This window comes from Polyodon spathula, chromosome 9, assembly GCF_017654505.1.
Source record: "Polyodon spathula isolate WHYD16114869_AA chromosome 9, ASM1765450v1, whole genome shotgun sequence".
Classification (NCBI taxonomy): Eukaryota; Metazoa; Chordata; class Actinopteri; order Acipenseriformes; family Polyodontidae; genus Polyodon; species Polyodon spathula.
Window position 1 is genome coordinate 5679790 of NC_054542.1, and position 24648 is coordinate 5704437.

Genomic DNA, 24648 nt, shown 5'->3' on the forward strand with positions numbered 1-24648 from the left:
CCTTCTGAAACTGCACCTACATAGTGTGTCTGTCTAGAAATGCAGACGTTCAGCCAGAGGTGAAGAGACAGTGTCAAATGCATCAAACACACCAGAGCTGCTCTGCACTGAACTAGCATCTGATGCACTCGTTTATGAGCAGAAGACGATCTACTTCAAGTCTGCTCTGCATGAACAACTGCAGCTTGGAGAAAGAGAAAACTACACCAGCTTTCCATTCCTGTTTTCTGTATTGTATTAAAAAATGTGTTTGAGAAATAAAAGTGCATTTAAAAGAAGACTATGTATTTTGTTCGTTAGATATTAAAACCTAATTGGACTGAACAGTATTAACTATCTTGTTAGAGGGGAAAACACATACAGTGATTCTTCTATTTTTTTAGATGAAAGAATCCACTAATTTGGTTAATTCACCGTTAGTCCATGTTGCCAGTAAACTGTAAATATACTATATTTTACTGTATAAGGGCCATTCACTAATTCACCATTTTAATGTTTTGATTTTTTCTATTTGCAAGTGACATAGTGAAAAAAATATGGAGCATGATACATACATATTAATTTAATAAATTTAATATATATATATATATATATATATATATATATATATATATATATATATATATATATATACATACACACACACAAAAAAGATCATTTGTACACTTACAATTCTTGACATTAACGATGTGCTGACCAGTATAAGATAATTATATATAGTGAAAGTAAAGTCTCTATGGCAATGCAAAAGTTCAAAATTCTTTCAGCCAAACTTTCAGTTTAGATGGCTTACCAAAAGAGTTTCCGTAGAGACATTTATGGTCGCACTCTCGTTATTTTGCTTCAAAAGGATCAATTGTATAACACCTGCTCTTGTATTTTCTTCAAAAATATCTCATTATTAGTTTAAAACATGACAGGTTCATATTTTAAGCTAATAAAGAGATTTTTTTGAAGAAAATAAACAAGCAGGAGTTATACAATTAATGCTTTTCACAAATGTTGAAGAGGGGAAAACATATACATTGCTTCCTCTATTTTTCAAGATTCAATTATTAATTTGGTTAATTCATGGTTATTCCATATTGCCAGTAAATTATATGTTATATTTTACTGTAAAAGGACCATTCACTAATTCACTATTTCCATGCTTTGATTGTTTCTATTTGCAAGCCAGATCGCGAAATAGATAGGGAGCACTCTACATAAGTATAGTACTTAAATATCTATATATATATATATCTATATCTATATATATATATATATATATATATATATATATATATATATATATATATATATATATAAAACCGTTATTTTTCATTAACAAAATCAATAAATGAATAATCCAATGTGAACCTGCATACATAACAAAATATAAAGACACAATCATCCATCCCTTGTTTGAAGAAAGCCAGGCGTGTACCATGACATGCGCTCTAGGCGTCTCCAAGTCTTTGTAATGTTGATACACACCGATTTCCATCAGGTCTGCCTCTTAAGGGGTTTAGATTTCAACGTGTGGATTTTCCATTTTATTTTTCAATATCATTCTAATATTGAATTTGTAAAAGTGATTTATCTATTCATGTATAGTCTTATAAAGTTTTCTATTTGTTATATTTCTGCTCTAAATGATCTCATCAGAACTGGGTACATTAAGAACCTGCCCCATCACAATTGACTGATCCCTTGTTTAAAACCATTGTTCAAGTAATGTGTAATCACCTTGATCCTGAGTACTGAGAGAGCCAGCACACCAAAAGCAAGCGTCTTTACCACTATGCAGATGTTGAAAAGGAGATTTTAACCTCAGCTCATCAAGAGGGGTATGAACAACCCAAATGCTTGTTCAAGGGGGGAGGAGGCTGAATAAGGCCATGTGTGTTTTGCACAAGGGGGAGGAATTGTTTTGACTAACCATTTGTGGTTTAACTACAATCTGTCTCCTGCTCAAAAGTAATTATACAAAATAACAGTCCACAAGGAAGGCTGATATGGTTGTGGATGTCATCATAATGTCCTCAAGGAAGAAAAACAGCATCAAAGCCTCCCTGGAGATTAGTAACTAAGAATAAACCAACCTGTAATGAGAAGTATATAAAGCCCAGCAAAGCTGTGCCTGACACCACTACACACCGGATCTGCTGTCTGCTGGCATCTCCACAGAAAGGCTTTCAAAGTCAGGTAAATGGATAGTCAGGTTATTCTGTTTGTTTAACTGCACACATCTGTCATTTTGTATTGCTTTTTTTGTGTTAGGAATGATTTCCTCAAAGTGAGATTATAAATGAATTGTCAATCCCTTTGTCTTTTTCTTTCTGTAGATATGAAATTGATTTTTACTGCTGTTTTCTTGTATTTTTCTATACTGATGTTTACAGTATGTGTTGGTAGTAATGTCGCACCCACATTGAAAAACTATATTGTGATATCTGGTGAATTGTAAAATGATCTTGTGTTGGGACTGTTGTTAACAGTGTGTATGGATATGTTAGAATATGTATATTAATTGTACAAGAGTGTACGGAGGATCTAGTGAAGATAGAAGTACATGTTTGATCAACTACTTCATTATGGGGGGCCACGTGTAAAAAAAAAAAAAAAAATCGTTAATATTTTAAAATGTCTTTTTTCCCAGACTTAACTTAAATCTTATATTTTTTCCCCCAATTTATAAATGTTGTGAAAATAAATAAATACATTTTTAAAATTTTTACATTCATATATAATTTTTAAATCTTAAAATATTTAGCAACTTTTCAACATTTAAATACTATATCTGTATTTTAAAAATAAATATATGTTTTGTTTTTCAATATATATTTTGACAATCAAGATTTAGCTGTTCACAAATAAATTAGGATTTTGTGACGTTAAATATTTAACTACATGTTAAATCTCTTAAATAGATTTAACATTTAGCTGAATATTTAACTGGCCCGCTAAATCTGAAAAAAAGCTTTAACATTTAGATGAATATTTACCGTGATTTGATTAGCTCTTCTAATGCTAACTGGGAAATATGCAAATTTCAGCATTACAAGAGCCAATCAAATTTATCAGATTTATTTGTGAAGAGCTAAATCTTGATTCTCAAAATAAATATTTAATGAGAGAATGTATATCAATTTTTAAATAAAGATTTAGCATTTAAATGTTGAAAAGTTGCTAAATATTTTCAGATTTATAAACTATATTTGAATGTACACATTTAAAAAATATTTATTTTCGCTACATTTATAAATACGCAAAAAATACAAGATTTAAGCTAAATCAGGGAAAAAAATACATGTTAAAATATTAACGCTTTTTTTTTTTTTTTTCACGTGGCACCCCATACTTCATTGCCATGCTTTTTGATTTAATGTACAGATTTACGGTTCAAGTGATATGCCACAGGCTTTACACAATCTCCTGTCAGTGGAATTTCTAATCGTCCCCCCTGTTTTCAATCCTGTCATTTATGGTTTAAACCTTCAAAAGATCCGGAACAAAGTCACAAGAATGTGCAGCAGAAACAAAGTAATTCCCACTTAATAGATTTCAGATGTAGCTGCTACTATCATCTTACATTTGTAAACATCAAAGCGTTATATTGTTTTATATCAATAATAATATATATATATGTATATATATATATATATATATATATATATATATATATATATATATATATATATATATATATATATATATATGTGTGTGTGTGTGTGTGTGTGTGTGTAAAGAAAAATAGAAAAAAAATGTGTTTCCTATGGTACGTGATCTCACAGGGTTATCTCATTTGCAATTGACTGAAGAAATTCATAGAGTCACATAAGTTAATTCAGCCTGAATTAACTTATGTTCACCTAAATTGTAAACCTGAAAGGAGACACTGGTGAGGCTGCAACTAGAGTATCTAGAGTACTGCAATACGACTTAAATACAACTTAGTGCATATGTTATGCTATGTATATGAATACAGTCCAGTACAGATACATGTTTTCATGTATTCAATGTATAAATGTGTCAGAAGAGAAATAAAAGTAGGTATTAACGATAAATATTGTTAAAATGGAATAAAAAAAAGTGTATGTGTTTGTTTTTTGTTTTTTTTAACTGCTCACTTATAGTATAAAGGGGGGAGCTCAGAATTTATTTACTTTTCCCAAGTCTAGTTTTCATGAGTTGAATAATAAGCACGTTTTCAGGTTTGTCTGGAGGGAAATGCTCCAGGAACATCCCCACCTACTGGAGTATCAACACTCAAAACTAAACCTAACCTTTCTACCCCAAACTTCTAACTTAATACTATTTTTAAAGTAACTATAGAATTGCTCAATTACTATTGAGCCCCCTGGGTGGGATGATTAAAATGGTATTCTCACAATTAAAAGTGAAAAGCCTCGTGGAGCATTTTATGCTGGATGAATGGACCTTTAGGGGTTACTTTCCAATCTGAATTATTAAAAATGTGAAACTTTATCCAAACACATACATTCCTTACTGCAGAGATATTACAAGTGTACTCCCATATAACGACAGAGAAAAATACATTTCTAATACATGCTGATCATTTACTCAGCTCTAAATTATACATTTTTCATAACTATTAACTTTATATTTTGTGTTCCTAGGTATAAATGATAACTGGGATCTTCCGGAGTAACAATGGAAAACGCATCCCATGTTTCATCGTTTACACTTACAGCATTTGGAGATATGGGTAACAACAAATATATATATTTTGCTATCACTCTAATAGGGTATCTTTTTATTATCAGTGTTAATTCAAGTTTTATTTTATTAATTATACTAGAGAAAAGCCTCCATGAGCCAATGTACATCTGCCTCTGTAATTTATTTATTAATGCCCTCTTAGGAACTGTTAGCTTCTATCCTTCATTTCTGTATCATCTTCTTTCAGACACCCAAGTCATTTCTTATGAATTTTGTTACGTTCAAATAGGTGTTATGTATACATATGTTATGGGTGAAATGACAATTCTAACAGTTATGGCCTATGACAGGTATGTAGCAATATACTTGCCATTAAAATACAACACTGTCATGACATGTACACGACTATACAAATTATTACTTGCAGTCTGGATCTATCCTGTTGTTATGGTGTCCTTTAGACTCATCTTTTCTGTGTCAGTTCCTTTATGTGGAAACCAGATTAATAAATTGTATTGTCACAACTGGGATGTTATGAAGTTATCTTGTGTAGACACGACTGTTAATAACATTTTGGGATTTTTGGTATATGCTTCATTTATTCCACTCTTTTCTTTTATTGTACACTCTTACATTAAAATACTTATAGTATGCCATAACAGCTCCAAAGAACACAACAGGAAAGCTTTGCAAACCTGTTTTCCACATTTAATTTCATTAATCAGCTTTTATGTTACTGTGCTATCAGATATGGTTCAAAGCCGATTAAACCCTAAGAATGTGTCAAACATTGTACGCACAATCACATCACTGGAACTTCTAATTGTCCCTCCTCTTTTGAATCCCATTATTTATTGCCTGATTCTGCCTGAGATCCGTAAAAGAGTTGTTAAAACATTTAGAGGAAAACAAATTGGTCCAAAAGTAACAATTCCAAATGCAACCAGGCACTAGCTCCCTTTATTTTAACAACAAGAAACTCTGACAATGCAAACGTATGCTATGTGGCATGATGCTGCTGTATATTTAAGCAAAGCTGATTCTGCACTCTGCTTTAGAGTCCCTTCAGGGTTACACAGTGGTGACGTTGGCATATCAATGCAAATGAGTACAATCATTTACATATAGAGGGAATAAGACAAGAACGCAGCATGGATGAACTCCTTTTACCTTAATTGATTAAAAGACACCATACCATAGTATCTTTCAACAGACTTCTTCCTCAAGATAAGCAGGGACCCCACTGGAGGCATTTATTCCAATCATATTTTTATTCTCATTATCCAAAGGAGACTAAAGATAATGCAATTGGGTAACACTTCATGTTTTCATAATTAATGGAAATTCTTTTCATACAGAACATCACTAGAAATTATTTAATGAAGTTAATAGTTTTTAATCCTGAAGTGTATTTTTACTTGTTTACTGCGGAATGTGCATGTGGTGTATTAAAAGTTTTACATTTGATGATTTCAATTGTTTTTGAGAGGTATAAATCACTTGAAGAGATAACAAAAAGGGTCATTATTTTTTAATTCAATACTAGGCTAGTTGCTTGTTATTACAAAAAGCTATTGAAGCTCCACACATGGGAATCTGCAGCCTTTAAAAAGGTTGTCAGACTCACAGATACAACATGTTCAAATCTTATATTCTGAAGGTTATTCTTGGTTTTTGTCAGAAGAAAAAGAAAATTGAAAGAAAGGTATTTTGTCTCTACCATAAACTGTGTGTAAATTGAAATACAGATTATTATTCATTCATATGCACATACCTTCTGAAATTGCACCTGCATAGTGTGTCTGTCTAGAAAGGCAGACATTCAGCCAGAGGTGAAGAGACAGTGTCAAATGCATCAAACACACCAGAGCCGCTCTGCACTGAACTAGCATCTGATGCACTCGTTTACGAGCAGAAGACGATCTACTTCAAGTCTGCTCTGCATGAACAACTGCAGCTTGGAGAAAGAGAAAACTACACCAGCTTTCCATTTCTGCTTTCTGTATTGTATTATAAAAATGTGTTTGAAAAATAAAAGTGCATTAAAAAGAAGACTACATATTTTTTTCGTTAGATATTAAAACCTAATCGGATCCTCTGAACAGTATTAACTGTCTTATTAGAGGGGAAAACACATGCAGTGCTACATCTATTTTTCTATATGAAAAAAATGTAAATATACTATATTTTACTGTATAAGGGTCAGTTAGCAAAATAAATAGGGAGGATGATACATAAATATTTAATTTAATAAATGGTGTGTGTGTATATATATATATATATATATATATATATATATATATATATATATATATATATATATATATTCATTTGTGCACTACAATGCTTGACATTAACGAGGTGCTGACCAGTATAAGGTAATTTATATAGTCATGTTTTAAAGTAATAGAGATTTTTTTTTTAAGAAAATAAACAAGCAGGAGTTATACAATGAATGCTTTTCACAAATGTTGAAGAGGGGAAAACATATACATTGCTTCCTCTATTTTTCAAGATTCAATTATTAATTTGGTTAATTCATGGTTAGTCCATATTGCCAGTAAATTATATGCTATATTTTACTGTATAAGGACCATTCACTAATTCACTGTTTCAATGCTTTGATTTTTTCTATTTGCAAGCCAGATCGTGAAATAAATAGTGAGCACGATACATAAATATAGTTGTTTTTTTTTAATGTAATAAATGGTATTCATATATATATCCTATAGATGGAGGTACACCTTTGAAATACGTCTCGTCTCTCTGCCATTGATTCTACAAATCAACAGGAGCTGCCTTGTAGTAGTAGCCTGATGAACTTTTTTTGCAAAAAACAAAATCATATACAGTGTCAGAAACTGATGAAGTATACACATATAAGATTGGACATTTACTACATTGTGAACATGAATTTGCAAGGGGTAAATCAATATTTATAGAGGCAGTACATCATTTCCACATCTAACCCAAAGGTAAGTAGGGCTGAGTGTACTGCTGTTGGTGGCACTGCTTTGAAGACAGTAAGCATACTTTGTGATCAATCCAATGAGAACTTGCATACATAACAAAAAATAAAGATACAATCATCCATCCCTTGTTTGCAGAAAGCCAGGCGTGTACCATGACATGCTCTCTAGGCATCTCCAAGTCTTTGTAATGTTGATACACATCGATTTCCATCAGGTCTGCACCTTAAGGGGTTTAGATTTCAACGTGTGGATTTTCCATTTTATTTTTCTGTATTATTCTAATATTGAATTTGTAAAAGTGGTTTATCTATTTATGTATAGTCTTATAAAGATTTATATTTGTTATATTTCTGCTCTAAATTATCTCATCAGAACTGGGTACATTAAGAACCTGCCCCATTGCAATAAACTGAGAGCTCTAGATGTAAATCTCGCTAGTACTCTACACATAGATTGCACAATAAAGAAGTAAAAATACACAACAGCATTTTAAACTAATCCCTTGTTTAAAACAATTGTTCAAGTAATGTGAAATGACCTTGATCCTGACAGAGCCAGCACGCCAGAAGCAAGTGTCTTTACCACTATGCAGGTGTTGAAAAGGAGATTTTAATCTCAGCTCACCAATAGGGGTATGAACAACCCAGATGCTTGTTCAAGGGGGGAGGAGGCTGGCTGAATAAGGCCATGCGTGTTTTGCACAGGGGGGAGGAATTGTTTTGACTAAGCGTTTTTGGTTTAACTACAATCTGTCTCCTGTCTCAAAAATAATTATACAAAATAACAGTCCACAAGGAAGGCTGATATGGTTGGTGATGTCATCATAATGTCCTCAAGGAAGAAAAACAGTATCAAAGACTCCCTGGATATTAGTGACTAAGAATAAACCAACCTGTAATGAGACGTATATAAAGCCCAGCAAAGCTGTGCCTGACACCACTACACACCTGCTCTGCTGTCTGCTGGCATCTCCACAGAAAGGTCTTCAAAGTCAGGTAAATGGATAGTCAGGTTATTCTGTTATTGTTTAACTGCACACATCTGTCATTTTGTATTGCTTTTTTTGTGTTAGGAATGATTTCCTCAAAGTGAGATTATAAATGAATTGTCAATCCCTTTGTCTTTTTCTTTCTGTAGATATGAAATTGATTTTAACTGCTGTTTTCTTGTATTTTTCTATACTGATGTTTACAGTATGTGTTGGTAGTAATGTCGCGCCCACATTGAAAAACTATATTGTGATATCTGGTCAATTGTAAAATGATCTTGTGTAGGGACTATTGTTAACAGTGTGTATGGATATGTTAGAATATGTATATTAATTGTACAAGAGTGTACGGAGGATCTAGTGAAGAAAGAAGTACATGTTTGATCAACTACTTCATTATGGGGGGGCATGTGTTAAAAAAAAAAAAAAAAAAAAAAGCGTTAATATTTTAAAATGTCTTTTTTTACCAGATTTAACTTAAATCTTGTATTTTTTCCCTAGCTTTGTAAATGTTGTGAAAATAAATAAATACATTTTTTAAATTTTGTACATTCATATATAATTTATAAATCTTAAAATATTTAGCAACTTTTCAACTTTTAAATGCTAAATCTTTTTTTTTTTTTTAATATATATTTAGTTTTTCTGTTCACAAATAAATCTGGATTTTGTGAACTTAAATATTTAACTAAATCTTAAATCTAAAAAATGTTTTACATTTAGCTAAATACAGTATTTAACTAAATGTTAACTCTCTTAACTAGATTTAACATTTTAGCTGAATATTTAACATGATTTGATTGGCTTATCTAATGCTAATCGGGAAATATGAAAATTGCAGCATTACAAAAGCCAGTCAAATTTATCAGATATATTTCTGAAGAGCTAAATCTTGATTCTCAAAAAAAATATTTAATAACAAAATATATATTTATTTTTAAAATAAAGATTTAGCATTTAAATGTTGAAAAGTTGCTAAATATTTTAAGATTTATAATTTATATTTGAATGCACACATTTAAAAAATATTTATTTATTTTGACAATATTTACAAATCTGGGAAAAAATACATGATTTAAGTTCAATCTGGAAAAAAAGACATTAAAATATTAACGCTTTTTTTTTTTTTTCACATCACCCCATACTTCATTGCTGTGTTTTTTTTATTTCATGTACAGTAGATACGTTTCAAGTGATATGCTACAGGCTTTACACAATCTCCTGTCAGTGGAATTTCTAATCGTCCCCCCTGTTTTCAATCCTGTCATTTATGGTTTAAACCTTCAAACGATCCGGAACAAAGTCACAAGAATGTGCAGCAGAAACAAAGTAATTCCCACTAATAGATTCCACATGTAGTTGCTACTATCGTCTTACATTTGTAAGACATCAAAGCGTTACATTGTTTTCTATACCTATCTAATAATAAGAATATATGTCTATATATATATATATATATATATATATATATATATATATATATATATATATATATATATATATATATATATATATTACACACATTGCGAAGCAAAATAGAAAGAAAACTAAGTAGTTTCCTAAGATACGTGCCCATTCACGGTTATCTCATCTGCAACTGACTAAAGGGATAAAATAACATAAAATAACATAAGTTTATTAAGCCTGATGTACTTTTTCACCTGAACTGTAAACCTGAAAGGAGGCACCGGTGAGGCTGCACCTAGAGTATCTATAGTATTGCAATACGACTTAAATATAATTTATTGCACATGTTAGTTATGTATATCAATACAGTATAGGTGTATAAATGTGCCATTAGAGAAAAACATAGGTATTAACTGAATATATTGTTAAAATGGAATAAAAGCATGTTTTTTTTTTTTTTTTTTTTAACTGCTTACTTATGCTATAAAGGGGGAGCTCAGTATTTACTGACGTTTCCCAAGTCTAGTTTTAATGTGTTGAATAAAAAGTATCTTTTCGGTTTGTCTGGAGGGAAATGCTCCAGGAACATCCACACTTACTGGAGTATCAACACTCAAACCTAAACCTAACCTTTCTACCCCAAACTTCTAAATTAATACTATTTTTAAAGTAACTATAGAATTGCACAATTACTATTCAGCCCCCTCGGTGGGATGATTAAAATGTTATTCTCACAATTAAAAGTGAAAAGTCTCGTGAGCATTGTATGCTGGATGAACGGACCTTTAGGGGTTAGTTTCCAATCTGAATTATTAAAAATGTGAAATGTTATCCAAACGCATATATTCAATACTGCAGAGATATTACAAGTGCAATCCCATATAACGACAGAGAAAAATAAATTTGTAATACATGCTGATAATTTACTCAGCTCTAAATTAAATATTTTTCATAACTATTAACTTTATATTTTGTGTTCCTAGGTATAAATGAAAACTGGGATCTTCCGGATTAACAATGGAAAACGCATCCCATGTTTCATCGTTTACACTTACAGCATTTGGAGATATGGGAAACAACAAATATATATATTTTGCTATCACTCTAATAGGGTATCTTTTTATAGTCAGTGTTAATTCATGTTTTATTTTATTAATAATACTACAGAAAAGCCTCCATGAGCCAATGTACATCTGCCTCTGTAATTTATTTATGAATGCCCTCTTAGGAACTGCTAGCTTCTATCCTTCATTTCTGTATCATCTTCTTTCAGACACCCAAGTCATTTCTTATGAATTTTGTTACATTCAAATAGGTGTTATGTATACATATATCATGGGTGAAATGACAATTCTAACAGTTATGGCCTATGACAGGTATGTAGCAATATACTTGCCATTAAAATACAACACTGTCATGACATGTACAAAACTGTACAAATTATTATTTGCAGCCTGGATCTATCCTGTTGTGATGGTGTCTTTTGCACTCATCTTTTCTGTGTCAGTTCCTTTATGTGGAAACCAGATTAATAAATTGTATTGTCACAACTGGGATGTTATGAAGCTATCTTGTGTAGACACAACTGTTAACAACATTTATGGATTTTTGGTATATGCTTCATTTATTCCACTCTTTTCTTTTATTGTATACTCTTACATTAAAATACTTATAGTATGCCATAACAGCTCCAAAGAACACAACAGGAAAGCTTTGCAAACCTGTCTTCCACATTTAATTTCATTAATCAGCTTTTATGCTACTGTGTTATCAGAAATGGTTCAAAGCCGATTAAACCCTAAGAATGTGTTAAACATTGTACGCACAATCACATCACTGGAACTTCTAATTGTCCCTCCTCTTTTGAATCCCATTATTTATTGCCTGATTCTGCCTGAGATCCGTAAAAGAGCTGTTAAAATATTTAGAGGAAAACAAATTGGTCTAAAAGTAACAATTCCAAATGCAACCAGACACTAGCTCCCTTTATTTTAACAATAAAAATCTCTGACTATGCAAAAGTATGCTATGTGGTATGATGCTGCTGTATATTTAAGCAAAGCTGATCCTGCACTCTTCTTTAAAGTGCCCTCAGGGTTACACCCTGGTGACGTTGGCATATCAATGCAAATGAGCACAATCATTTATATATAGAGGGAATAAGACAAGAACTCAGCATGGATGAACTCCTTTTACCTTAATTGATTAAAAGACACCATACTGTAGAATCTTTTGAAAGACTTCTTCCTCAAGATAAGCAGGGACCCCACTGCAGACATTTATACCAATCATATTTTTGTATGCTCATTATCCAAAGGAGACTAAAGATAATGCAATTGGGTAACACTTCATGTTTTCATAATTAAGGGAAATGCTTTTCTTCAGAACATGACCAGAAATCATTTAATGAAGTTAATAGTTTTTAAGCAACAAGTGTATTTTTACTTATTTACTGTGCGCAGTGTGGATGTGATGTATTAAAAGTTTTACATTTGGTGATTTCAATTGTTTATGACAGGTATAAATCACTTGAAGACAATACAAAAATTGTTATTATTTTTCACTTCAATGTTCTCCACACATGGAAATCTGCAGCCTTTAAAAAGGTTGTCAGAGTCACAGATGCAACATGTTCAAATCTTATGTTTGGAAGGTCATTCTTGGTGCGTCAGAAGAAAAAGAAAAATGAAAGAAAGGTATTTTGTGCTTACCATAAACTGTGTGTAAAGTGAAATACAAATTATTATTCTTTCATATGTACATACCTTCTGAAATTGCACCTGCATAGTCTGTCTGTCTAGAAAGGCAGACGTTCAGCCAGAGGTGAAGAGACAGTGTCAAATGTATCAAACACACCAGAGCTGTTCTGCACTGAACTAGCATCTGATGCACTTGTTTATGAGCAGAAGACGATCTACTTCAAGTCTGCTCTGCATGAACAACTGCAGCTTGGAGAAAGAGAAAACTACACCAGCTTTCCATTCCTGCTTTCTGTATTGTATTATAAAAATGTGTTTGAAAAATAAAAGTGCATTAAAAAGAAGACTACGTATTTTTTTGTTAGATATTAAAACCTAATTGGATCCTCTGAACAGTATTAACTATCTTATTAGAGGGGAAAACACATACATTGCTTCATCTATTTTTCTAGATGAAAAAATCCACTAATTTGGTTAACTCACAGTTAGTCTGTGTTGCCAGTAAACTGTAAATATACTATATTTTACTGTATAAGGGCCATTCACTAATTCACCGTTTTAATGTTTAGATTTTTTCTATTTGCAGGTGACATAGTGAAATAAATAGGGAGCATGATACATAAATATTTAATTTAATAAAAGGAATTCACACACACACACACACACACACACACACACACACACACACACACATATATACATATATATATATATATATATATATATATATATATATATATATATAGATATATATATATAGATAGATAGATAGATAGATATAAAACCCATTATTTTACAGTAGCAAAATCAGAAATCCAATGAGAAATCTAATAAAGTATACATACAAAAAAAGATCATTTGTACACTTCAATTCTTGACATTAACGATGTGCTGACCAGTATAAGGTAATTATAGAGTGAAAGTAAAGTCTCTACGGCAATGCAAAAGTTCAAAATCTTTTCAGCCAAACTTTCAGTTTAGATGGCTTACCAAAAGAGTTTCTGTGGAGACATTTATGGTTGCACTCTCGTTGTTTCAAAAGGATCAAATGTATAACTCCTGCTCATTTATTTTCTTCAAATAAATCTCTTTATTAGTTTAAAACATGACAGGTTTGTTTTTATAGTCACGTTTTAAACTAATAAAGAGATTTTTTTAAAGAAAATAAACAAGCAATAGTTATACAATTAATGCTTTTCACAAATGTTGAAGAGGGGAAAACATATACATTGCTTCCTCTATTTTTCAAGATTCAATCATTTATTTGGTTAATTCACGGTTAGTACATATTGCCAGTAAATTATATGTTATATTTTAATGTATAAGGACCATTCACTAATTCACTGTTTCAATGCTTTGATTTTTTTCAATATGCAAGTCAGATAGCAAAATAAATAGGGAGCTCTCAACATAAGTATAGCTATAGTATTTGCAAAAAAAAAAAAAAAAAAAAAAAAAAAAATATATATATATATATATATATATATATATATATATATATATATATATATAAACCGTTACTTTTCATTAACAAAATCAATAAATCAATAATCCAATTAGAACGTGCATACATAACAAAATATAAAGATACAACCATCCATCCCTTATTTGAAGAAAGCCAGGCGTGTAGCATGACATGTTCTCTATGCGTCTCCCCGTCTTTGTAATGTTGATACACATTGATTTCCATCAGGTCTGCCTCCTAAGGGGTTTAGATTTCAACATGTGCATTTTCCATTTTATTTTTCAATATCATTCTAATACTGAATTTGTAAAACTGATTTATCTATTTATGTATAGTCTTATAAAGTTTTCTGTTTGTTAAATTTCTGCTATAAATGATTTCATCAGAACTGGGTACATTAAGAACCTGCCCCGTCACAATAGACTGATCCCTTGTTTAAAACCATTGTTCAAGTAATGTGTAATCACCTTGATCCTGAGTACTGAGAGAGCCAGCACACCAAAAGTAAGTTTCTCTACCACTATGCAGATGTTGAAAAGGTGTGTGGCAGGCTGGCGAGTGGAAAGAGGCCCAGAGACAGACTGCAGTTCAAAAAAATAACTATTTTATTATAAATAAACACAAAAATGAAAGGGCACAAGGGCCAAAACAAAGCAATTTAAACACAAAGAAAGACAAAAAGCAAAACTGACAAAAATAACAATTTCCAGGCTGGGCAATGCCTTCACTGGATTCAAACTTTCCAAACACCCAAAAAAAAAACCAATCTGCTTCCTCAGCTCCCTCTCCCCAAATGAGAAGCAGAGGCCTCCTTTTATATCAGGTGGCTGGGCGCTGATTGATCGTTAATCAACCTAATCAACTAATCAACCCAAGCCACCTGAACATAATAAACCAGGGCAGGTAGGGGAAGTTATCCCCGTCCCTGCCAATTTAATGGGCAGAGCTTTGCTCTGCCACAAGGTGATTTTAACCTCAGCTTATCAATAGGGGTATGAACAACCCAGACGCTTGTTCAAGGGGGGAGGAGGCTGAATAAGGCCATGCGTGTTTTGCACAGGGGGGAGGAATTGTTTTGAATAAGCATTTTTGGTTTAACTACAATCTGTCTCCTGCCTCAAAAGTAATTATACAAAATAACAGTCCACAAGGAAGGCTGATATGGTTGGTGATGTCATCATAATGTCCTCAAGGAAGAAAAACAGTATCAAAGCCTCCCTGGATATTTGTAACTAAGAATAAACCAACCTGTAATGAGAAGTATATAAAGCCCAGCAAAGCTGTGCCTGACGCCACTACACACCTGCTCTGCTGTCTGCTGGCATCTCCACAGAAAGGCCTTCAAAGTCAGGTAAATGGATAGTCAGGTTATTCTGTTATTGTTTAACTGCACACATCTGTCATTTTGTATTGCTTTTTTGTGTTAGGAATGATTTCCTCGAAGTGAGATTATAAATGAATTGTCAATCCCTTTGTTTTTTATTTTCTGTAGGTATGAAATAGATTTTAAATGCTGTTTTCTTGTATTTTTCTATACTGATGTTTACAGTATGTGTTGGTAGTAATGTCGCGCCCACATTGAAAAACTATATTGTGATATCTGGTCAATTGTAAAATGATCCTGTGTAGGGACTATTGTTAACAGTGTGTATGGATATGTTAGAATATGTATATTAATTGTACAAGAGTGTACGGAGGATCTAGTGAAGAAAGAAGTACATGTTTAATCAACTACTTCATTACGGGGGGGGGGGGGGGGGGGGGGGGGGTGTGTAAAAACATTTTTTAAAAATCATTAATATTTTAAATGTATTTTTTCCCAGATTCAACATAAATCTTGTATTTTTTTCACCAGATATATACATTTTGTGAAAATAAATAAATACATTTTTATTTAATATGTACATTCAGATATAGTTTATAAATCATAAAATATTGAGCAACTTTTCAACTTTTAAATGTTAAATCCTTTTTCTTTAAATAAATATATATATTGTTTTCAATATATATTTTGAAGGTGAAGATTTAGCTGTTCGCAAATAAATCTGGATTTTGTGAACTTAAATATTTAACTAAATCTTAAAATGTTTTACATTTAGCTAAATATGTAACTAAATATTAAACCTCTTAACTAGATTTAATATTTAGCTGAATATTTAACTGGCCAGCTAAAGCTCTAAAAAGATTTAACATTTAGCTGAATATTTAACGTGATTTGATTGGCTCTTCTAATGCTAATCGGAAAACATGCAAATTTCAGCATTACAAGAGCCAATCAAATTTATCAGATTTATCTGTGAAGAGCTAAATCTTGAGTCTCAAAATAAATATGTAATGACAAAATATATATTTATTTTTAAAATAAAAATTTAGCATTTATATGTTGAAAGTTGCTAAATATGTTAAGATTTATAAATTATATTTGAAGGTACGCATTAAAAAATATAAATTTATTTTCACAACATTTATACATCTGGAAAAAAATACAAGATTTAAGTTCAATCTGGAAAAAAGACATTAAAATATTAACACATTTATTTTTTTTTACACACATGGCACCCCATACTTCATTGCTGTGCTTTTTGATTTCATGTACAGTAGATACGGTTCAAGTGATATGCCTGTCAGTGGAATTTCTAATCGTCCCCCCTGTTTTCAATCCTGTCATTTATGGATTAAACCTTCAAACGATCCGGAACAAAGTCACAAGAATGTGCAGCAGAAACAAAGTAATTCACACTTAATAGATTCCAGATGTAGTTGCTACTATAGTCTTACATTTGTAAAACGTCAAAGCATTACGTTGTTTTCTATACATAATAATAAAATAATAATAATAATAATAATAATAATAATATAAATAATAATAATAATAATAATAATAATAATAATAATAATAATATAATGCATATATATATATATATATATATATATATATATATATATATATATATATATATATACACACACACTGTATATTATTTATTTATTTTACATGTATATTATTTATTTATTTTACATGGCACACTTATTTGCAAAGTAGAATAGAAAGAATATTGAGTAGTTTCCTAAGACATGTGCTTATACAGGGTTATCCCAATTGCAATTGACTAAAGAAATTCACAGAATCACAGAATTTAAATAAGCCTGATGCACTTTTTCAACTGAATTGTAAACCTGAAAGGAGGCACCGGTGAGGCTGCACCTAGAGTATCTAGAGTACTGCAGTACAGCTTAAATACAACTTAGTGCATATGTTGTGCTATGTATATAAATAAAGTCGAGTACATATACATGTTTTCATGAATTTGAAGTATAAATGTGTATTAGAGAAAAAAAAAAGTAGTTATTAACTGTACATATTGTTAAAATGGAATAAGAACTGCTTTTTTTTTTTTTTTTTTTGTAAACTACTCACTTACGGTATAAAGGGGGAGCTCAGTATTTATTTACTTTCCCCAAGTCTAGTTTTCATGTGTTGAATAATAAGCATGTTTTCAGGTTTGTCTGGAGGGAAATACTCCAGGAATATGAACATTATTGGAGAATCAACACTCAAACCTTTCTACCCCGAACTTCTAACTTAATACTATTTTTAAAGTAACTATCATATTGCATAATTACTATTCAGTCCCCTTGGTGGGATGATTCAATGATATTCTCACAATTAAAAGTGAAAAGTCTCGTGGAGCATTTTATGCTGGATGAATGGACCTTTAGGGGTTAGTTTCCAATCTGAATTATTAAAAATGTGAAACATTATCCAAACGCATACATTCATTAATGCAGAGATATTACAAGTGCACTCCCATATGTATTTATATTCATATACACATGCTGAACATTTGCTCGGCTTTAATTTAAATATTTTTCATAACTATTAACTTTATATTTTTTGTTCCTAGGCATAAATTTAAATTGAAATCTCCCGGATTAACAATGGAAAACGCATCCCATGTTTCATCGTTTACACTTACAGCATTTGGAGATATGGGTAACAACAAATACATATATTTTGCTATCACTTTAATAGGGTATCTTTTTATAATCAGTGTTAATTCATGTTTTATTTTATTAATAGTACTAGAGAAAAGCCTCCATGAGCCAATGTACATCTGCCTCTGTAATTTATTTATGAATGCCCTCTTAGGAACTGCTAGCTTCTATCCTTCATTTCTGAATCATCTTCTTTCAGACACCCAAGTCATTTCTTATGGATTTTGTTACTTACAAATGTGTGTTATGTATACATATATCATGGGTGAAATGACAATTCTAACAGCTATGGCCTATGACAGGTATGTAGCAATATACTTGCCATTAAAATACAACACTGTCATGTCATGCACAAATCTGTACAGATTATTACTTGCAGTCTGGATCTATCCTGTTGTTATGGTGTCATTTGCACTCATCTTTTCTCTGTCAGTTCCATTATGTGGAAACCAGATTAATAAATTGTATTGCCACAACTGGGATGTTATGAAGCTATCTTGTGTAGACACGACTGTTAATAATATTTTGGGATTTTTGGTATATGCGTCATTTATTCCACTCTTTTCTTTTATTGTATACTCTTACATTAAAATACTTATAGTATGCCATAACAGCTCCAAAGAACACAACAGGAAAGCTTTGCAAACCTGTCTTCCACATTTAATTTCATTAATCAGCTTTTATGCTACTGTGTTATCAGAAGCGATTCAAAGCCGATTGAACACTAAGAATGTGTCAACCATTGTACGTACAATCACATCACTGGAACTTCTAATTGTTCCTCCTCTTTTGAATCCTATTATTTATTGCCTGATTCTGCCTGAGATCCGTAAAAGAGTTGTGAAAACATTTAAAAGAAAACAAATTGGTACAAGACTAACAATTCCAAATGCATTTTTTAACAAGGACAAACTCTGACAATGCAAACGTATGCTATGCGGCATAATGCTGCGGTTGTATATTTAAGCAAAGCTGATCTTGCACTCTGCCTTAAAGTGCCCTCAGGTGACCTTGGCATATCAAAGCAAATGAGTACAATCATTTACATATAGAGAGAATAAGACAAGAACTCAGCATGGATGAATTCCTTTTACCTTAATTGATTAAAAGACACCATACCGTAGTATCTTTCGACAGACTTCTTCCTCAAGATAAGCAGGGACCCCACTGGAGGCATTTATACCAATCATATTTTTTATGTTCATTATCCAAAGGAGACTAAAGATAATGCAATTGGGTAACACTTCATATTTTCATGATTAAGGGAAATACTTTTCATACATATCATGACTATAAATCATTTAATGAAGTTAATAGTTTTTAAGCCCTCAGTGTATTTTTAGTTATTTACTGTGCAATGTGCATGTGATGTATTAAAAGATTTACAGTTGATGATTTCAATTGTTTATGAGATGTATAAAACACTTGAAGAGAATTCAAAAGGGTTATTATTTTTCAATTCAATATTAGGCCAATGGCTTTTTATTACACAAAGCTATTGAAGCTCCACACATGGAAATCTGCAGCCTTTGAAAAGGTTGTCAGAGTCACAGATGCAACATGTTCAAATCCTATGTTAGGAAGCTTATTCTTGGTGTATGTTGGAAGAAAAAGAATAATGAAAGAGGGTATTTTGTCTCTACCATAAACTGTGTGTAAATTGAATACAGATTATTAGTCTTTCATATGCACATACCTTCTGAAATTGCACCTGCATAGTGTGTCTGTCTAGAAAGGCAGACATTCAGCCAGAGGTGAAGAGACAGTGTCAAATGCAACAAACACACCAGAGCTGCTCTGCACTGAACTAGCATCTGATGCACTCGTTTATGAGCAGAAGAGGATCTACTTCAAGTCTGCTCTGCATGAACAACTGCAGCTTGGAGAAAGAAAAAACTACACCAGCTTTCCATTCCTGTTTTCTGTATTGCATTATAAAAATGTGTTTGAAAAATAAATATGCATTAAAAAGAAGAGTTTGTATTTTTTTCGTTAGATATTAAAACCAAATTGGATCCTCTGAAAAGTATTAACTATCTTATTAGAGGGGGAAACAGATACAGTACTTCATCAATTTTTCTAGATGAAAAAAACTGTAAATATACTATATTTTACTGTATAAGGGTCAGTTAGCAAAATAAATAGAGAGGATGAATATTTAAATATTTAATTTAATAAATGGTGTGTGTGTGTGTGTGTGTGTATATATATATATATATATATATATATATATATATATATATATATATATATATATATATATATATATATATATATAACAAAAAAGGTCATTTGTGCATTACAATGCTTGATATTAACAAGCTGACCAGTATAAGGTAATTATATAGTCATGTTTTAAAGTAATAGAGATTTTTTTATGAAAATAAACAAGCAGGAGTTATACAATTAATGCTTTTCACAAACGTTGAAGAGGGGAAAACATATACATTGCTTCCTCTATTTTTCAAGATTCAATAATTAATTTGGTTAATTCACGGTTAGTCCATATTGCCAGTAAATTATATGCTATATTTTACTGTATAAGGACCATTCACTAATTCACTGTTTCAATGCTTTGATTTTTTCTATTTGCAAGCGAGATCGTGAAATAAATAAGGAGCACGATACATAAATATAGTTTTTTTTTTTTAAATGTAATATATGGTATTCATATCATACATTTAATACACTGGGCTGAAAATAAATTTGCAAGGGGTAAATTAATATTTATAGAGGCAGTACATCTTTTCCACATCTATCCCAAAGGTAAGTAGAGCTGAGTCTACTGGTGTTGGTGGCACTGCTTTGAAGACAGTAAGTCTACTTTGTTATCAATCCAATGAGAACTTGCATTGTTGAACAGGAGATTTTAACCTCAGCTCATCAACAGGGGTATGAACAACTCAGATGCTTGTTCAAGGGGGGAGGAGGCTGAATAAGGCCATGTGTGTTTTGCACAAGGGGGAGGAATTGTTTTGACTAACCATTTGTGGTTTAACTACAATCTGTCTCCTGCTCAAAAGTAATTATACAAAATAACAGTCCACAAGGAAGGTTGATATGGTTGGTGATGTCATCATAATGTCCTCAAGGAAGAAAAACAGCATCAAAGACTCCCTGGATATTAGTGACTAAGAATAAACCAACCTGTAATGAGAAGTATATAAAGCCCTGCAAAGCTGTGCCTGACTCCACTACACACCTGCTCTGCTGTCTGCTGGCATCTCCACAGAAAGGTCTTCAAAGTCAGGTAAATGGATAGTCAGGTTATTCTGTTATTGTTTAACTGCACACATCTGTCATTTTGTATTGCTTTTTTTGTGTTAGGAATGATTTCCTCAAAGTGAGATTATAAATGAATTATCAATCCCTTTGTCTTTTATTTTCTGTAGGTATGAAATAGATTTTAACTGCTGTTTCCTTGTATTTTTCTATAATGATGTTTACATTATGTGTTGGTAGTAATGTCGCGCCCACATTGAAAAACTATATAACTGGTCAATTGTAAAAGGATCTTGTGTAGGGACTATTGTTAACAGTGTGTATGGATATGTTAGAATATGTATATTAATTGTACAAGAGTCTACGGAGGATCTAGTGAAGAAAGACGTACATGTTTGATGAACTACTTCATTATGGGGGGCCATGTGTTTAAAAAATAAAAATTGTTAATATTTTAAAATGTCTTCTTTCCCAGATTTAAATTAAATCTTGTATTTTATCCCCAGATTTATAAATGTTGTGAAAATAAATAAATACACTTTTAAAATTGTGCATTCATATATAATTTATAAATCTTAAAATATGTAGCAACTTTTCAACATTTAAATGCTAAATCTTTATTTTAAAAATAAATATATGTTTTGAAATTCAGTATATATTTTGACAATCAAGATTTAGCTGTTCACAGATAAATCTGGATTTTGTGAACTTAAATATTTAACTACATGTTAAATCTCTAAAAAATTTACATTTAGCTAAATATTTACCTACATGTTAAATCTTTTAACTAGATTTAACATTTAGCTGAATATTTAACTGGCCAGCTAAATGTCTAAAAAAGATTTAACATTTAACTGAATATTTAATGTTATTTGATTGGCTCTTCTAATGCTAATCGGGAAATATGCAAATTTCAGCATTACAAGAGCCAAACAAGTTTATCAGATTTATTTGTGAAGCACTAAATCTTGATTCTCAAAATAAATATTTAATGAGAAAATATATATTTGTTTTTAAAATAAAGATTTAACATTTATTTGTTGAAAAGTTGCTAAATATTTTAAGATTTATAAACTATATTTGAATGTACGCATTTAGAAAATATTTATTTTCACTGCATTTATAAATCCACAAAAAATGCAAGATTTAAGCTAAATCTGGAAAAAAATACATGTTAAAATATTAACGCTTTTTTTTTTTTTTTTTTTACACACGTGGCACCCCATACTTCATTGCCATGCTTTTTGATTTCATGTACAGTAGATACGTTTCAAGTCATATGCCACAGGCTTTACACAATCTCCTGTCAGTGGAATTTCTAATCGTCTCCCCTGTTTTCAATCCTGTCATTTATGGTTTAAACCTTCAAAAGATCCGGAACAAAGTCACAAGAATGTGCAGCAGAAACAAAGCAATTCCCACTAATAGATTCCAGATGTAGTCTTAAATTTGTAAGACATCAAAGCGTTATGTTTTGTTCTATGCATAATAATAATAATAATGACTATATATTGATATTGATAATAATAATTGTTGTGTGTGTGTGTGTGTGTGTGTGTATATATATATATATATACATATATATATATATATATATATATATATATATATATATATATATATATATATATTTTTTTTTTTTTTTTTTTTACAAGGCACACAAGCAAAATAGAGAAAATAAAAAGATTCCTAAGGTATGTGATCTTACCGGGTTATCTCATTTGCAATTGACTGAAGAAATTCACAGACTCACATAATTTAAAGAAGCCTGATGCACTTTTTCAACTGAATTGTAAACCTGAATATGGCTTAAATATAATTTAATGCATATGTTATGCTATGTATATAAATACAGTCCAGTACAGATACATGTATTCGTTGTATAAATGTGCCATTAGAGAAAAAATAAGTAGGTATTAACTGTACATATTGTTAAAATGGAATAAAAAAGTGTATGTGTTTGTTTTTTTTGTTTTTTTTAACTGCTGACTTATGGTATAAAGAGGGAGCTCAATATTTGCTTACTTTTCCCAAGTGTAGTTTTCATGAGTTGAATAATAAGCATGTTTTCAGGTTTGTCTGGAGGAAAATACTCCAGGAACATCCACACTTATTGGAGTATCAACACTCAAACCTAAACGTAACCTTTCTCCCCCAAATTTTTAAAGTCACTATATTATATAATTATATATTGCATAATTACTATAACAATGTTATTCTCACAATTAAAAGTGAAAAGTCTCGTGGAGCATTTTATACTGGATGAACGGAACTTTAGGGGTTAGTTTCCAATCTGAATTATAAAAAATGTGAAACATTATCCAAACGCATACATTCTTTTCTGCAGAGATATTACAAGTGCACTCCCTTATAACTATATAGAAAAATACATTTCTAATACATGCTGATCATTTACTTAGTTCTAAATTACACATTTTTCATAACTATTGACTTTATATTTTGTGTTCCTAGGTATAAATGAAAACTGGGATCTCCCGGAGTAACAATGGAAAACGCATCCCATGTTTCATCGTTTACACTTACAGCATTTGGAGATATGGGAAACAACAAATATATATATTTTGCTATCACTCTAATAGGGTATATTTTTATAATCAGTGTAAACTCATGTTTTATTTTATTAATAATACTACAGAAAAGCCTCCATGAGCCAATGTACATCTGCCTCTGTAATTTATTTATGAATGCCCTCTTAGGAACTGTTAGCTTCTATCCTTCATTTCTGTATCATCTTCTTTCAGACACCCAAGTCATTTCTTATGGATTTTGTTACACTCAAATATGTGTTATGTATACATATATCATGGGTGAAATGACAATTCTAACAGTTATGGCCTATGACAGGTATGTAGCAATATACTTGCCATTAAAATACAACACTGTCATGTCATGCACAAATCTATACAGATTATTACTTGCAGTCTGGATCTATCCTGTTGTGATGGTGTCATTTGCACTCATCTTTTCTGTGTCAGTTCCTTTATGTGGAAACCAGATTAATAAATTGTATTGTCACAACTGGGATGTTATGAAGCTATCTTGTGTAGACACGACTGTTAATAATATTTATGGATTTTTGGTATATGCTTCATTTATTCCACTCTTTTCTTTTATTGTATACTCTTACATTAAAATACTTATAGTATGCCATAACAGCACCAAAGAACACAACAGGAAAGCTTTGCAAACCTGTCTTCCACATTTAATTTCATT

The 24648-nt window shown here is 31.2% G+C and overlaps 3 protein-coding genes across 3 annotated transcripts; all 3 read left to right on the forward strand.

The window, feature by feature from the left end:
- Positions 1–4656: 4656 nt before the first annotated feature.
- Positions 4657–5891, forward strand: LOC121321228 (olfactory receptor 51A4-like). Its single transcript, XM_041260127.1, has one exon. The coding sequence runs from the start codon at positions 4657–4659 to the stop codon at positions 5617–5619; it is 963 nt and encodes a 320-aa protein (XP_041116061.1). The 3' UTR covers positions 5620–5891.
- Positions 5892–11028: 5137 nt separating this feature from the next.
- LOC121320589 (olfactory receptor 51E1-like) lies at positions 11029–12301 on the forward strand. Its single transcript, XM_041259046.1, has one exon. It carries the CDS (start codon positions 11050–11052, stop codon positions 12010–12012), a length of 963 nt encoding a protein of 320 aa, XP_041114980.1. The 5' UTR covers positions 11029–11049; the 3' UTR covers positions 12013–12301.
- Positions 12302–18135: 5834 nt separating this feature from the next.
- On the forward strand, positions 18136–19110 carry LOC121321229 (olfactory receptor 51E1-like). Its single transcript, XM_041260128.1, has 2 exons — positions 18136–18190; positions 18278–19110. Exons 1-2 carry the CDS (start codon positions 18136–18138, stop codon positions 19108–19110), a joined length of 888 nt encoding a protein of 295 aa, XP_041116062.1.
- Positions 19111–24648: the final 5538 nt, after the last annotated feature.

Coding starts and splice junctions, on each gene's coding strand:
- LOC121321228 (XM_041260127.1), top strand. CDS start 4,657: ATGGAAAACGCATCCCATGTTTCATCGTTTACACTTACAGCATTTGGA.
- LOC121320589 (XM_041259046.1), top strand. CDS start 11,050: ATGGAAAACGCATCCCATGTTTCATCGTTTACACTTACAGCATTTGGA.
- LOC121321229 (XM_041260128.1), top strand. CDS start 18,136: ATGGAAAACGCATCCCATGTTTCATCGTTTACACTTACAGCATTTGGA. Junction 18,191..18,277: donor TACAGCATTTGGAGATATGG/GTAACAACAAAT, acceptor TTTTATTAATAG/TACTAGAGAAAAGCCTCCAT.